Raw genomic sequence first — 15,999 nt, 5'->3', positions numbered from 1 at the left:
CCAGCCTGGCCCCCCCAGCCTGCCCCAGCGTGACCCCCCCCCGAGCCTGCCCAGCCTGGCCCCCCCCCGGACGGGCGAGGAGGCCTGACCCACTCTTCACACGTGTTCTAGCCTGACCTCTGCCCTCTGCCCCCAGATGGGGTCACGACCCTAGAACTTGGCCCGCGCATGCTCGTGACCTTTGCCCCCTTCGAACACCCGCGCACTGTGGGCAGGGGGAAGCGGGGGCGCAGGCGCAAAGTGGCCGGCGCCGGCCGGCGTCACGTGACGGGGCAGTCAGCTGGGCCCCGCTTCCGGCGCCGCGGGCAGAAGGCGGAAGCGCGGCGCGCGGCCGAGCAGGGACATGGCCGCCTCCGCCGGGCCCGCCGCGCCGCGCACCAAGACCAAGCGGAAGCGCTTCGTGCCCCAGCGCCTCAAGGTGCCGCGGGCGGCGGATCCGCTGCTGGGCGTGCTGGGCTGGGGCGTCCAGCACCAGGTGAGGCGGGGCCCCCCTCGGACCCCGGCCCCCCTCGGACCCCCCCGATCCCGGCCCCCCGCCACCTCTCGGGCCCCCCCGGGGCTCCCCCCCGCCCCTCGGATCCCCCCTCCCCCCCGATCCCGGCCCCCCTCGCCCCTCGGACCCCCCCGGGGCTCCCCCCCGATCCCGGCCCCCCGCCACCCCTCGGGCCCCCTCCCCTGGGGTCCCCCCCCGATCCCGGCCCCCCACTGCCGGAGCCCTCTGATCCCAGCTCCCCCTGGCCCACCAGGGGCTTCCCCGATCCCGGCCCCCTGCTGCCCCCCGGGGGGCTCCCAGTCTCAGCTCCCCCCAGTCCCTCGGACACCCCCCTGAAACTCCCGATTCCAGTCCCCTGCTGCTTCTTCCCTCAGGAGCTCCTGGCCCCTACTGCCCCCCCCGGGAGCTCCCGGTCTCAGCTCCCCCTGGTCCCTCGGAGCCCTCCCGATTCTGGCCCCCCTCTGCTTTCCTGGGGCCCCCCAATCCTGGCCCCCACTGCACCCCTGTGAGCTCCCGGCCCCCCCCGGAACCCACAATCCCATCCCCTCTCTGCTCCCCTGGGGCCCCCCAATGCAGGCCCCCCCACTGCTGCCCCTGGGAGCTCCCAGTCCCCCACTGCGTCCCTCCCCCTCCCGGGAGCTCCTGATCCTGGCCCCCCACTGTTCCACCTTGGGAGTCCCCCATCCTGGCCCCCTATTCCTGCCCTGGGAGCCCTTGATCCTGGCCCCTCTGGGGTCCCCAGCCTGGTCCTGCACTGCCCCCCAGGACTCCAAGCCCCCTTCTGTTCCTGGGACCTCCAATCTTGGCCTGGGGCTCCTTGAGACCTCACTGTTCTGCTGGTTTGGGGCATCCAGAACCAGATGTGGGTGGGTGCTTGGCCCCTCGATCCTGGCCTGGGTCCCCACAGCCCCCCCCCCCCCCCGAGACTTCATTGCTCCCCTGGGCTGGGGTGTCCAGCACCAGGTGCTCCCCAGAGTCCCCTGATCCTGGCCCCCTATTATTCTCTGGGGTGCCCCTGATCCTGGCTCAGGACCCTCTGACCCTGAGTCTCTTAGGGCTGCGGTGTCCAGCCCTGGATGGGGGCGGGGCCCATGGGACACCCTCCCCCACAGCCTGAGAGCCTGTGATTCTCCCCGACCCCGAACCTCACTGCCTCCTGGGAGTGAGTTGTGGCTATCAGCCCCAGATGAGACCAGGACACCCCCTCGCAGTGTCCCCAGCTCAGGGCCCACTGACTCCCTCCAGCCTAGGACCTCACTGTCCCTCTGAGCTGGAGTAACCCCCACCAGGTGAGACACCCCACACTATTTCCTCCCCCTGGACTTGGCAGCTCATCTCCCTCTGCTCCCCTCCCAGCCCAGCATGAGTCACCATGTGAATTCTGCAGAAGCTGCCCCTTTCCCCAGCCTTCACCTGAGGCAGTGGGTCTGACTGGGCTGGGGCTTTAGGCAGATCTGACCCCGTGGGCGGGGGTGTGAACTTTGTGGGGTTTACTGCTGAACACCAGTTTGTGCCCCCACAGCTCCCGGCGGCTGCGCTCCTTAAATAGCCCTGATCTCCAGGGCTACAGCCGTGGAGCTTGGTAACCGGGTCACAAAGCAAGGCTCCCTGGGAGCGAGGGCAGAATTATTCCAGTCTGCAGACAGGGAACGTGAGGCTCCCAGGTGCTGCTGGCATCACAGTCCTCTGCTCAGACCCCATCCCAGGGAGCCCTGTGGGGTTTAGAAGGGGTGGCCTGCGCCTTTCCAGGCATGTGTACCGCATTCCTCGCTCTGGTGTGTGAGCGCCTCAGTCCCCCGGCTGACGGCGACTGGCCCGCCTGAGGGACCCTGGCAGGCAAAGCTAGTGAGATCCCGAACGCAAAAAGCACCTCGTGTCCCGCGTCCGAGGTGGGGCGCAGCATCGTCGCACAGCAGCAAGCTAAAAAAGGGAGAAGGTCCCAGCCCCATGGTGCCAAGTGAGACCTGGAGCGGGCGCCTGCAGTGAGGGCTCAGTGTCCCAACCTACACTTCTCTCGGGCGTGCCGTACCAGGGCCACCGCTTAGCCGCCGGCTGAGACCAGAAGCCAAGGGACCCGCCTGCTGATTCCAGGGGCTGTAAGAGACACTCCAGTCCAGCCCCCTAGAAAGCCAGAGCTCTGTGTCCTGCTTGACCAGCCCCAGAACATCCTGGATGTCACAGTGTAGCAGGCTGATGGTACGTGGGCCTCGGAGCATGGAGTGTGGTGGTCTCTTAACCCTAGCCTGGCCAGCTGCTTCCTTCCTGGCTGGTCCTCCAGAGTGGTGCCTTGGCTTCGTCGGCTCCCTGCTGTTTGGTGTGTTCAGTTTGTGCCCTGGCTTAAAAAAATCATGTGCCTGGGTAAGAAACAGAGCAAGTTTTCGAACCATTGGAGCTCGGATGGCTCGAGCGTCTAGCTGCTCCTGGAATTGCCTCGCATGGGCTCCCGTGCACATGTACTTGCAGTGTTGTGTCAAGCTGCCGGGACCCCGCCTTGTGCTGTCGCTTTGTGTCTGTTCACGCCGGGGCTCTTGGTATCGAGGGCGGGTTTCTTTTGATGACTGCGGCTTGGCCCTCGCGTCGGGCGGTTCCCCTCTCGGGAACGGGTCCGTGAGCAGTACAGAGCGAGCGTTGAACCTCTCTGTTTTGACTACGCAGGGCTATGTCTGCTAGGCTCTTAAGGGGACTCAGCTGGCTGTTAATAACTCTTGTACGGTGTCCTCCACCCCTGGCTTGCAAGCACTTCACAGAGAGGGAAGTGCCATTTCGGGAGAGCCAAGGCATGGGGCAGGGATGGGGCCTTGGGATACAAACAGGAGGTCTCAGGTCTGGCGCGCTACCCACATGGCCTCCCAGTGCTCTGCTGGAGCTTGGTTGCCTTCCAGCAGCTGATGGCAGAGCTCCCAAACCGCGCTGTGCAGCTTTAGAGACTGTCCCCACAGAGCTGTAGGGCAAAGCTGGGCGGTACATGGCCGCGGCATCTCCCCTTGTGCTGGGCTCATTGCAGCCTTTTGAAACGGGACCTCCCACCTCACGCACGCCCTCCCAGCCAGCTTGCTCGTCTCACAGGCTTGATCGGTCTCTGCTCCCTACGTTTGGGGTGGGGTCTAAGCGGCTGCAGGCCGGAGCCTGTCTTGTCTCAGCTGCTGCTTTCCTTGGAGGTGCTTGACACTGTCATGCCAGGTGGTGGGCGAGCCCCTCCGTGTTAATCCACAGACGTTCCCAGAGCTCCCTTGAGTACTAACTGATAGGTGCTTGCTGCTTGAATTCACTCTTTATAGCTGCTTACACTGTTCCACTGGGCTCCTGTTGCCCCGATCCAATGGCCTGGCTGTTTATTACCCCATGCAGTAGGGGGCGCTCACAGGTTGCCTGGGACTTGCTGTTCAGTTCATTTGAATAGCTCAGGGAAGGGAGTTCAAATTCTTCCCCAGCACCTCTCTACCGCCGTGCTGTGGACACTGCCAGGCAGCCTCCTGACCAGGCCCTGGGCCGTTTGGGGTGGTTTTGGCCATCCTAGCTGGCTCTGCAGGGACTTGCTGGGAACGCTGTCCTAGCTCCCTGCCCGCCGTGCTGTTAGCAGGAATGGAAGCTGTCTCGTGTGGCGCTGGCTCTGCCTGCTTCTGTGCACCTGGATGGGGTTGGCAGGATACCCAGCAGCAGATCTGAGCGCGTTGGGGGTTTGAGCGGCGCCTTCTGAAGCGCAAAACCTGCACGCGGAGCGGGGAGTAACCCGCTTGTCCTGTGTTCTGTCTCCAGATCAATGAGCTCAGCCAGGTTCCCCTGCCGGTGATGCTGCTACCCGATGACTTTAAAGCCAACTCCAAAATCAAAGTGAACAATCATCTCTTCAACAGGTGAGTCGCTGCGGCCCCCACGGAGTGGGTGGGGGTGGAGGGGGGGCGTGCGCGCACTCACAGCTCGCCAGCTGGGATCGAAGTGGCTGAGGGTGGGTCTGGTACATTACACCCCAGTGCACCGGAGAGCAGACTGACTAGCTCAGGAGAAAGCGGGTTAGGCATCCTCCTAGGTGACAGAGTCCTGCCTCGGTGCGGGGCACTGGATTATTCGACCTTTCGGGGTCCTGCATTTCTCTGATTGCTTCTGTGCCGGCCTCCAGGCATCACCCGCGGGATTTGGAGTCAGCCCCCTCCCTGCTAGAGCTCTCCGGGCAATGCTCGCAGGGGCTGATGTGTCCTTCAGTTTGGGCAGCTTTGTCTGGGTTCCTCAGATTTCCGCCCCGGCTCAGCCGGCTGCAGGGGTGTCGCTGGCCCATGGGATCCATGCTATGCCGCAGCTTTCAAACAGGCCCTTGGAGGAACCCCTCCGCGAGCCAGGCCGCTCCCCGGTAGGTCTCATCCTTCCTCGAGGGCTGCCTCAGCTCCTGAGATCGGAGACTTTCCCCCTGTTGACACACTGACACCAGGCAGCCATTTTCAAAACCGAGCAGGGTTTAGTAGTAGCTGGAGCCCAGTCTGGGAAGCCCTGGGTGGAGCAGAGAGAAGCAGATCCCATCTTGGCTCGCTCGCCATCAGTCCCAGATCAGAGCTTGGTGTCCCGGAAAGGCCAGTTCGGATCCTACGCCGTTGTGTCCTGTTTGGTGTCTCAGTTCATTCCCTGAGGCATCCGTTGTCTTTCCAAATCCTCTGTTGATATGGGCTGGTTCTAGTCGGCCCCCGACGAGCCCCCCCTCCACCCATCCCTACGTCCCACCCCCTCGTGTCTTCTGCTCAGCCCAGGAGCAGCATTTTCACCTCCTGCGCCCACTGCATCTGGCGCCTGAGTCTGTCTCCCTGTGCTGGGTGCAGCCTCTGGTGCCTTCAAGGTGGCAGCCCCTTGGCATTAGCCACTCTTTCCCCAGCCCCTTCCGGGCCTAACGCCCTGTCCTGGAGCTAGGGGGCCCTTGCCCAGTGCTCTGGCTGTGCCAGTGCCCTCCCCTGCTGCCCCTCCCTGCTCTCCTGCCAGCCTTAATCACCCTGCACCTGGGCTCAGGCGAAGACTAAACAGCAAACGTGACCTAAAAGCTCCCGTGTGGGTCTCGCTTGCCCGGAGCGGAGCAGCCAGGGACATCACCGCCTTTCGGGCAAGGAGCTGGTCCTGAAGCTCTGGCTTGTGGCTGAATGGAAGACAAGTCCCTTTCTCTGACAGCAGGGGCCGGGCAGGTGGTGCACGCTGCTCCATTGTGACCACTTAGTCAAGACCTGCCCCGAGCGAATTGCTACAGCAGATCGTTTGGACGCGCAGCCCGTCCGTCAGGAGTGAAAAACAGTCCGCGATGGAGACTCCACCGCAGGCTAATTCCCCTCCCTTTTAAACCTCCACCTTCTTTGTCTAGCTTCAGCTTCTGGTGCTCGCTCTCATTCTGGTTTTCTCCGCTCGGTGGAAGAGCCTGTTAGATCTTTGCTCCCCACTTAGATACTGACAGACGGAGCTCAAGTTCTCTGAAAACACCCACTCCATGTGCCACAGCCGTCAAAAGTTAGGAGCCACTCGGAAAGGGCGAGAGAATCAGACAGAAAATATCCTAACGCCAGTATCGAAATCCATGCTACGCCCACCCCTTGAAGACTGCACGCAGATCTCGTCACCCCCACCTCAGAAAAGATGCATTTTTCCAAAGAATTGGGAGAAGGGCAACAAAAACCATTGGGGAGGCGGAGCCACTTCCATGTGAGGAGAGATTAAAAAAGATGGGACTGTTTCTCTTAGAAAAGAGACTGAGGTGGGTCTGTAAAATCGTGACCTGGGTGGAGAAAGTGACTAGAGAAGTGTTGTTTCCCCCTTCCCTTGACACGAGAACTGGGGCTCAGCCAATGAAAGGCAGAGGCAGCAGGTTTAAAATAAACAAGGACGTGGTTCTTCGCCAACGCCCAGTCGACCTGTTGTGAAGGCCAAAACCAGAACTGGGTTCAGAAAAGAATTCGCTAAAGTCACAGAAGACAGGTCCATCGATGGCTAGTAGCCGAGAGGGTCGAGGGTGCGATACCACGAGTGTCCCTAAGTCCCCAACTGCCAGAGCTGGGGCTGGATGATGGGGGGGTGGATCACTCGGTAAATTGTCCTGTTCTGTTCATTCCCTCTGAAGTAGCTGGCATTGGCTGCTGTCAGAAGACAGGATACTGGGCTAGATGGACCTTTCATCTGGCCGTTCTTACATTAGCCTTCTCATCACTTAACCTTTGTTAACCCAGGGAGCTCAATCTGGCGGGTTTCTGAGCCTGTAACCGTTTTCGGGGCTCTGCTCTGAACCCTTTCCGATTGATGTAGCAACATCCAGAACTGGATGCAGGATTCCAGCTGCGGTCAGCCCAGTGCCGAATGCAGAGGTAAAATAACCTCTCCATTGTCCGCTCCCGCTCGAGATTCTCCTGTGTCCTGGGATGGCGTTAGATTGGCCACAGCGTGGCACTGGGAGCTTGTGCTCAGCTGATTATCTGCCAGGCCCACCCTGAATCGTCTTCAGAGTCCCTGCGTCCCAGGGGAGCACTCCCCAGCCTTCTTGCACCTGCTTGCTGACCTCCTGCCAGCGTCCCCACCTGCAGGGTGATCCCTGGCTCTGTCTGGTGTCCTCCAACCTCTGCTCTCTGCTTCGACTGCCAGCAAGGAGGGTCCCCGATGCCGGGGCGGGTTAAGGTGACCACGAGCCCTGTGGTATTGGACTGAATCACACGGTTACGGCTGTGACTGTGCCAGGCTCCTGGTCCCTCTGGTTCTAAACACTGACCCTCTCTGCCCCCCACCCCCTTTGCCCCGCCAGGGAGAACCTGCCCAGCCACTTCAAGTTCAAGGAGTACTGCCCGCAGGTCTTCCGCAACCTCCGTGAGCGCTTCGGGATTGATGACCAGGACTATCAGGTGGGTAGACTGCTCCCTCGGTCCCGATCGTGTATGGGGGCAGGAGGGTGAATGTGTGTCCTGGGCCTCCCATTCCAGAGCCCTGTGTGCATAGAGGGGGACATACACAGACCCAGGCAGCTACTCTGCGCCCCTTAAAGCTTTCCTTGGGACGCCTGCCTCTTTGCCAGGAATGGGTTGGGACCGGCTGAGCTGGGGGCTGGCCACAGCAGCCCTGGCTGAGTCTCTGATATCGCTGGGGTGGTGCCCCTCACCTGGGCGCCTTGGCAAGGCAGGCTGCTGGTAGCAGATGCTCCTGAAACTCACTGTCTGCCCCGTTAAAGGATGGAATGGCCCGGGGTGGGGAGTCCCGGTATGCCCCGGGGTCAGTTCTCATGCCTGCTTTCCACCCCCCCACTCCTAGGTCTCCTTGACACGCAGCCCGCCCCACTACGAAGGTGAAGGGGGAGACCGGCGTTTCCTCACCTCCTACGACCGGACGCTGGTGATCAAGGAGATCTCCAGCGAAGACGTGGCTGACGTGCACAGCCTCCTTTCGCACTACCACCAGGTATGGCCGGTGTCCCTGCCTCGCCACCTGGGGGCGCCAGAGCAAACCTGCTTGTCGCTGGGAGGAAATGAGCCGAGTTCTAATTCCAGCGCTCCCACCAACCTGTGGCCGCTAGGGCACATCACTGCCCGCCTCGTCTGGCTGGGTGTGACAAAGAGGGAATGTTCTTAATGTTTTCTCTGAATACTGTGTGGGTGCCTCAGTTTCCCTATGCCTTTCTTAAGTATCTAGGTGGTGGGATAAGGGTGTATGATTGGTGCAGAGCCCTAAAGGGCAGGGGTGTGCAAGGGTCTGCACAGAGAATGGCCGACACCCTGTCTCCTGGCAGCTGATGGCCTGGGCCCCTCCCCTGCAAAGTTGCCAACTGAAGGTGTTGGAGAACAAAGGGATCAGGTGCCTCATGGCCCAATTAAGAGACAAAGGCCAGAGGTGGGGGCTAGAGAGTTTCAGTTTGGAGCTGGCTGGAAAAATGGAGGGGAGCCCGTCTGGGCCTCCCTGGGGCCCCCCCAAGATGGGCCTAACTGAGGGGTCCTGTTGTCTGTACCTGCAAGACCTGTCCTGGACTGTGTTCCTGTCATCTAAATAAACCCCCTGTTTTACTGGCTGGCTGAGAGTCACGGTGAATTGCAGGAAGCTGGTGGTGCAGGGCCTTGTCTCCCCCAAACTCCATGACAGTGGGGTCTCCAGAGGCCCGACCGGCTGGCGCCACGTGCTCTGCCCTGGCTCCTGCCGGTCTGACGCGGCCCCGTCTCCTTGCAGTACGTGGTGAAGTGTCATGGGGTCACCCTGCTGCCCCAGTTCCTGGGGATGTACCGGCTCAGCGTGGACAGCGAAGAGACCTACGTGCTGGTCATGAGGAACGTGTTCAGCCACCGGCTCGCCGTGCACAGGAAATACGACCTCAAGGTAACGGGGCTGGGGGCAGTCACCTGAGCCAGGCTCCTGGGGGCACCCGCTGTCCCTCTGCTGATCCGTCCTGCTGGCCGGTCTAGTCTCTGTGCCCTCCTGAGCCCCCCTGTGAGGCTGTGTCACTGGGGCTCGGCCCAAGCATTGTGCCCCAAGGAATCGATCGCCCCAGCTTCATCCAGTTGGTCTCTGCCCTGAACCCTGCTTTCAGTAGCAGTTCAATACAGACCCTCCTCTAGATTGGAGCGCTGCTTTCCAGGCAAAGCCCTGGGTCTGCCCTGGCCAAGGAGCTTCGCTCATGCCTCAGGACGCCAGAGGGCTCCTACAGGCTGGTGGGATCAGGGGCAGGCAGGCTGGGGCTGGGCGGCATGCGGCTGAAACCCCCCAGGACAGGCCCCCATTGGAGCTGTGGCTTTCGTCACTTTCCAGACCAGGACACCACGGGGCAACCTACTTTTGGTGCCCCATTTCCCCACAAAGGGCAGGTGGTTACTACCCACCCTGGACCTGTTCATGTCCTCCCCACCCCCACCCTGGCATGATCCCAGGTGCTGGGGGTTGCTGGTTGGAGAGGCCATCAGCAGCAGCTGTGTGGCTAGGGTCAGACGGATCCCATAGCCAAGCGGCTCGGAGGTGCTGGGACTAGCTCAGGGGCTCAGGGCAGGGGGGGAGGGGTTTAGCCACTTGGCTCCCATCCATAATAATCAGGTGACAGTCCCCTAAATCTCAGCCATCTTCTCCCTCTTGCTGTGGCTTCTTGTGGCCGCCTGCTCTGCCCCTCCCCACAGACTTCTGCGTGTATCTGACCCCTCCTCCTGCACCCAGGGCAGGGGCTCGTGATTAATTAGTGGGTACCTCTCTTGCAGGGCTCCCTGGTGTCCCGAGAAGCCAGCGACAAGGAGAAGGTAGCTGGGGATGGCTGAGAGTGTGTGGGGAGTGGGGTCTGTGACCCATGGATCTCTCTGCTCTGAAGCTTGCTTCCCTGCTCCTCGGTGCCTAGCTTGTTCTGGTGGGCGACAGCGCCCGGCCTTCAGGAGAGCAAGCAGGGGGCCTGAATCCCTGACTGAGGGGCATCGCTGCCCCCAGTGGGATGGGCAGGGCTGGGGGAGTGGGGGCGGGGGTGGTGACCGCATCAGAGGCTGCTCTGGTAGGCCTGGCTGGTGGCTCCCGTGGCCATCGGGTGTCCTCAGGCTGCAGCCGTGGCAGGGGCGCCTCGCTTCCCTTTCTCCTCAAAGCGTGTGAGAACTCTGCCCCTCCTCGAGGGCTGGGTTAGTATCCAGACCCTGCCTGCTGGGGCAGAACTGGGGTGAAGCTGCCGGGTTTCCATGCCTGGAGGTTGGGTCCATGGGCTGACTCCCCTGGGACTCCAGCCTTCTGGGATCCACCTTGCTGTTCACACAGCCGCCTCCTGGCTGCCCCGCCCTGCCCCACGCCGAGTGGGAGCCGGGGTGAGCAGCAAAGTGCAGGGGGTGGCAGCTGTCAGGGATGCAGCCCTGTGCTTCCGGTTAGGGAAGGGGCTTGGGTTGGCCCTCAAGGGTCCCTGGAGCTGGGCAGCAAGAAGCTGTGGGGTGTCCTGTGCCCAGCTTAGGGGGATCTTGGTTAACTGGGACCTGCTGACTCCATGGGAAGAGTTGGGCTCTGTCCCCTCAGGGTGTGGGGGGGGGGGCGGGGGGAGCCACTGTCTTATCCCCCCCACCCCAGGGAGCAGGAGTGTAGGATGGGCCTCTGCCTCTGATCTCTGACATGGTGCCACTGCTGGGACGGGCCAGCAGGTGGGTGTGGCAGGGCGTCCTTGGCGGGGTGGGGGAGCCAGGCTGGGCTCAGGCTGGCATCCCCTGGCCAGACAGAGCGTGCCGGGGAGCGGCCCAGCCCCCTTCGAAAGGCAGCTCGAGCTGGCGAGGAATCGGCCGCTGTTAAATCCCAGACCGAAGCACCGGGCAGGGGAAATTGTTCTCAGCCCTGCACGACCTCCCCTCTGCGCGCTGCCCTCCGGGGAGGGGGTGCCCAGGGTAGCAGCCCTCTCGCCCAGCACAGGCCTCGGTGGGCTCTGTGCGGAGCTCTGTGGGGTGGCCTTGCCAGCGCCCTCCAGCTGCAGCTAGCTCGGGGGGCTGATGCGAAGGGACAGCAAGGCTGGTTCACAGGCGGGAGTGGGGACGAGCTGATGCCAGCCCTGGCCAGAGGCTCGCTCTGTCTGGTGGGGGCCTGTGATTAACTAACCAACCGTGGCTCTAAACGAGCCAGGGCGAGATGCAGCTGGGCCTCCTCCGCCCGCCTTACCCCATTTGTGGGGGAATGACCTGACTTAGCAGGATAATCCTGATCTAGGTAGTGGCCTCGTCTGCCCTAAAGCCCAGGAGTGGTGTCAGCATCCACTTAACGAGATTTGAGGCCATGAGATGATGACAGGAGGGTTGATTGGATTGGAGCCTTCGGCTCAGCTGCTGGGGGAATCCTGCCAGGGTGAGGGGCTCCGGTGTTGCGCCACCGGCTCCTGTTGAGTCTTGCCTGTGGGGGGAGCGGCTCCCTGACAGCCGGGCTGTGTCGCCGGATCCTCCTACCTTTGGGCACGGGCGCCACGTCTCTGGCCCTGCGCCCCCTCTCGGGCCTGGCTGCAGAATTCCTGGAGCAGCGGGTGGGGAATAAACTGGGATTCGCAGGCAGGGCCCTGTGGGGCAGGTACCCCTGGCTACGCAGCGGGGGGACGGATGCTCTGCATGGCGCTTCTAGGCAGGGGCTGGGGGGTTAAACGGGGTATTTCCCTTGGGTTTCGCTAGGCTGTGCAGGTGGATCCTCAGTTTTGCCCCAGGGACCCTTGCAGAGGAGGTGGGGTGGGGTCACTGCATTACCTGCAGCCCTGGCACCCCATGGGCATCTGCCCCGCACCTGTCCAGGAGGGGCAGCCCCAGGTCTGACAGGGCTTCTTGTTAAAGGGGCGATGGGCAGCGAGGAGGTTTCCTGAGGCAACTCCGTGAGCTGGGCTGCTTTGCAGGTGGTTCCTCGGGACCCCACAGGTGCGAGGCTGCTTCCGTCTGGGGTACCCCCTCCTCCCTGGACCACCGACTGTGTCTGGTTCCTTCCAGGGAAAGGAGCTGCCCACGCTGAAGGACATGGACTTCCTGCACATGAACCAGAAGGTGTACGTGGATGAGGGGCAGAAGGGCGACTTCATGGAGAAGCTGAAGAGGGATGTGGAGGTAGGGCAGGTGCCTCTGGCCCCTGGCGGGGCGGGGCGGGGCGCGGGCACGTCTGACCTCCACGCCGAGGTGGCAGCTGTCCCGTCTCTCCTCGGGAAGTTGACTGGGATTGGTTGTGGGCACTGCCTGCAGGAGGGTGCTTGGGGACGTCTAACCTTCCCGAAACATCTCGTCCTCCCCAAGCCAATCGCCCCAGACCCACCCAGGGCGGTCTGTCAAGCGCTGCTTGTCTGGCAACCAGAACCAGCTACCAGGCTCTGCTGGACCCCTCGGGCACACTGCCACTGCTGTCAGGGACTGAAACCTGTGGCAGAGGGATCGGGGGTCTCCGCCATGGGAAGGAAGGACACTGCCTTGGGAGGCTCGGTCCCCAGCGGGCTCAGCAGCCCTGCCTGTGCCAGGCGATATGTTCCAGTGAGAGCCACGCAAAGGAGGGGTGGCGAGGCTGCCTTGCCAGGGGCACAGGCTGTTGGTGCTGGCTGGCATCGAGGGCCTGGCACTGCTGGGTTTCCCGTGCCCACAGTAGCAGGTCTCTCGCGGCTCCGCTGACATTCTCAGCTGTGTGTGGGGAGGTCCCCAAACATCCCTGCAGCCCAACGGCTCCGGAGAACTGCTTTGTGGGCCATGTCTAGCATCTCTCCCTGGAGTGCAGTGCAGCCCTGTGCAGTCGGGGGTCTCCTCACCGTGGAGATCGGGGCAGGGCAACACCCCTTAGAGCTGGCCAAAGTAGGGCCCTGCTCTAACCACTAGGTAACATGACCTGAGTGGAAGCAGCGGTGGCTTCTAAGGAGCCCCTCTGGGTGGGAATGGAGCCTTTCACTGCTGCCCTGGTTCAGCCCCTGCCCACTGCGCCCCTAGTTCCTGGTCCAGCTGAAGATCATGGATTACAGCCTGTTGCTGGGCATCCATGACGTGCTGCGGGCTGAGCAGGAGGAGGATGAGGATCTGAAGGAGGAGGAAGAGGAGGGGGAAGACGTCATGGCGGTGGGCTCCTACGGGACATCCCCCGAGGGGATCGGCGGCTACCTGAACTCCTACAAGCCGCTGGGCCCCGGGGAGTTCGACCCCTACGTCGACGTGTATGCCATCAAGAGCGCGGAAGGTGAGTGGGGCTGGCAGTGCCATGCTGCAGGAGCAGGGTTCTCTGGGGGTGGGTAGCTTTGTTCCTTCCTCGCTGGCTGGCCCAAAAGGTGTTTTAAAGGACAGGAGCCTCCAGCCCTCGTGTTCAGGGCTGGATTTTCCCCCCAGCCATGAGCGCTGGCCTGGAGCGCCCCGTGTGGCCGGTGGGTTGCTCGGCCCTTTGCAGCAGCCTCAGGGCCAGGCGGCAGGGACGGGGGCGGCCGTGGAGCTCGCCGAGAGTGGCAGGGCACAGACCCACTGGGCCCCTGGTCAGGGAGCTAGTCGGTGGGGAAAGGGTCCACTGGAGGTCTGGGAGCCCGGTTAAGCCAGGCTGTGGCCTTTCCCCCAGGCGGTCCCCAGCCGGAGGTGTATTTCATGGCCCTCATCGACATCCTCACGCAATATGACGCCAAGAAGAAGGCCGCGCATGCTGCCAAGACCGTCAAGCACGGGGTGAGTCCCGCCCGGGGCCGGAGCTGGCTAGCCACCCGAGGGGGCTGCTGGGGAAGGGAGGACGGCAGCTGGAGCTGCGCATGCCCCTCTTGAATTAGCCTTGTTAAACACACCCGGGCTGCCTGGCCTGTGGACCAGCAGAAAACTGGGCAAGGGAGGAGGTGTCAGAGCTGTGGGGCACCATCCTGCGCTCTGCACCCAGCATGCTGGCTCTGGGCTCTGCTCTCCTTTGGCCCTGGGGGTGGCCAGGGAAGCAGGAATTCTTCCCCCTCCCCGGGAAGCGCCGGGGCCTGTGAGCCCGTCCGGCTCCTGGCAAGCGTTGGAGGGTCGCCCTGGGGTGTCGGAGGGGGTGCTGACGCTGTTGTGTGCCCTGCAGGCCGGTGCGGAGATCTCGACCGTCCACCCCGAGCAGTACGCCAAGCGCTTCCTGGACTTTGTCACCAATATCTTCGCTTAGTCGTTACCCGCCCAGAGAGGCCCCCCTCTTCACCCCTGTCTCGTCTTGTTGGAGCTGAAGATCAAAGGTGGCCCCTGCCCCCCACCCCTTGGTCTTCGTGCCCCTGCTGTTGGCTGGCCCGAGAGCCCAGCTGAGCTCCAGAGAAGCCCGGTGGCCGGGCGGGCTCGGTTGCTAACCAAGTGCCTTATCTTTATCTGCCGTCGCCCCGGCGGGAGAGCGGGGGATGGATCCTCTGACTGGGCTGGGGGGGTGGGTGCTGCTGGCTGAGGGGCCCTGTCAGCTCAGCCCATCTCTAGGGCTGGGGTCTGCAACCAGCCCTGTCCACAGGGCAGAGGGGGGCAGCCCAGGCCCTGCAATATGCAATAAAAGATTTGACCCATTGGTGCCTTAGAGGAGGCAGACAGGTCCTCCCTAGCAACAGTGACCCCCCCCGCTTTCCCGAGCCTGGGGATGGCAGCAGATCCCCTCTCCTGCCCACCCCCCATGTGCACTCCACACGGCCCCCCTCCACTCTCCCCAGAAGGGAGAAGGTTCTCTTGGCCTGTCCCACGGTGTAATTTATTCCTAGGTGAAATCTCCCGGCTAGGATCGTGGGGGAAGTTGTTAACGCTAGTTTGCATTGGGGTCCTAGCCCCCCCTGCAGCCACCTCTCCCCACACACTACATCCCTGTCGCCTGCCCCCAGCCTCGCCCGCACGAAGCCACAAGTTAGAACTAGGGCTGGGCTTTGGGCCACCGGTGCTCATGTCTCTCTAGGCCGCTGTGGCCTGAAACTGCTCCGCCCCGCGTGCTGGAGGGAAGCGACTGGATGCAGAGCTCCCTGCCCCCGGCTATGAGTACTCTGAGCCCGTACCCTGGGCTCCTCGGGCCGGCAGGCTCTCCAAGGTGAGGGCAAGCCACCCCCTCTAACTGTTTCAGCGGCAGCAGCCACAGCACCTTCCTCCTGGCATGGGGGCAGCTGGCGCATGCAGTTCGACCCTTCCTCCAGTACGAGGCGCTCACAGCATGCAGCAGGGCAAGGCTCGTGCTAGATTCAGCTTTCCCTGCCCAGGATCTCAGCGGCTCTATGGAAGGGGTAGCGTTGCTGCTCCTGCGATTCTTCCCTGGCACTTGCTGGCCACGGGTTGGGCTTTCCCCGGATGTGGGGCTGCTTCTGCCCTTGGCCTGAGCCCTCCTCAGCCCTGGCTGGGCTCGTGTGGTGAGCTGACAGCTAGCCTGGGGAGGCCCGGGCCGGGGCAGGATATGGATGGGAAGTAGCAGCGCCTTACTGGCCTGGTCCCCTCTCCCTGGGCCTGGTCTGCAATCCGTTATCCCCACCGCTGCCTGGGGGTGGTGGTGGTGGGCATGGTAGAACAGGTCAAAGAGGTGCTCTGACCTCGCCCACGGGGCGCCCATCAGCTGTGCTGGCCAGGCCACACGAAATGCCTGCTCCCCTACCCGTAGGGGGCCGGGGGGTCAGCAGGGGCAGGGGCTCCCAAGCAGGAGGCTGCCTGAGGCCCCAGATGCGGTTCCCTGCCCTCCAGTGATCCCCCTGCACGCAATAACGCTCTGTGTGCCAGCCTGGGCAGGGCCCTGATCCTGCCCTGGGGCCGCGCAGGGAGAGGGGCCCTGCAAGCTGGGGTGCAGGTTAGTCTGTTGCACCTTCTATTTTTGTAAACTCTGGTGTATTTCCCTTCCCTGTGTCTGAATAGAAATAAATTATTGACTGACAGCAGCCTGGCTCTGGGTTCTTGGCCCTGGCCAGTGGCCGGCGAAGGGAAGGAGAGATGGGGGGGGGGTAGTGCCCGCCCTGCCCCTACTGGCTGTCTGGGCAGGGGCTAAGGCTTATGAACTTTGCCATCCATGGTTGGGACAATGCCAGAGCCAGGCCAGGGGTGAGGCTGTGGTGCCCCCAGCCTGGTGCTAGGAGGGCAGGAACAGGGAGGGGTAGCGCCTTCCTGACCCCTGCAGCCTGGGAGTGAGCTGGGTGGGGACGG

The 15,999-nt window shown here is 62.9% G+C and overlaps 1 protein-coding gene across 4 annotated transcripts; it reads left to right on the top strand.

Annotated features, from left to right (window-relative positions):
* The first annotated feature begins 347 nt into the window (after positions 1 to 347).
* Positions 348 to 15,737, top strand: PIP4K2C (phosphatidylinositol-5-phosphate 4-kinase type 2 gamma). Of its 4 annotated transcripts, XM_030554627.1 has the most exons (11): positions 388 to 475; positions 2,526 to 2,689; positions 4,250 to 4,347; positions 7,248 to 7,344; positions 7,748 to 7,894; positions 8,654 to 8,800; positions 9,667 to 9,705; positions 11,881 to 11,994; positions 12,853 to 13,096; positions 13,463 to 13,566; positions 13,943 to 15,737. In XM_030554627.1, exons 2-11 carry the CDS (start codon positions 2,666 to 2,668, stop codon positions 14,021 to 14,023), a joined length of 1,095 nt encoding a protein of 364 aa, XP_030410487.1. In that variant the 5' UTR covers positions 388 to 475; positions 2,526 to 2,665; the 3' UTR covers positions 14,024 to 15,737. The 4 variants fall into 4 exon arrangements, with proteins under 4 accessions (XP_030410489.1, XP_030410487.1, XP_030410486.1 ...); XM_030554629.1 differs by lacking the exon at positions 2,526 to 2,689 and having other exon boundaries at positions 348 to 475; XM_030554626.1 differs by lacking the exon at positions 388 to 475 and having other exon boundaries at positions 1,048 to 2,689.
* The last annotated feature ends 262 nt before the right edge of the window (positions 15,738 to 15,999 follow it).

Source organism: Gopherus evgoodei, chromosome 3 (assembly GCF_007399415.2).
Source record: "Gopherus evgoodei ecotype Sinaloan lineage chromosome 3, rGopEvg1_v1.p, whole genome shotgun sequence".
Lineage (NCBI taxonomy): Eukaryota > Metazoa > Chordata > Testudines > Testudinidae > Gopherus > Gopherus evgoodei.
Note: the sequence above shows the minus strand (reverse complement) of the source record. Positions and strands in the feature narration are given on the sequence as shown.

What these genes read in the sequence shown, in the direction of transcription:
- PIP4K2C (XM_030554627.1), top strand. Translation starts at nt 2,666, where the DNA reads ATGTCACAGTGTAGCAGGCTGATG. An exon ending in ACAGGAAATACGACCTCAAG is followed by an intron (nt 8,801 to 9,666) that starts GTAACGGGGCTG and finishes CCTCTCTTGCAG; the next exon opens with GGCTCCCTGGTGTCCCGAGA. An exon ending in AGCTGAAGAGGGATGTGGAG is followed by an intron (nt 11,995 to 12,852) that starts GTAGGGCAGGTG and finishes CTGCGCCCCTAG; the next exon opens with TTCCTGGTCCAGCTGAAGAT.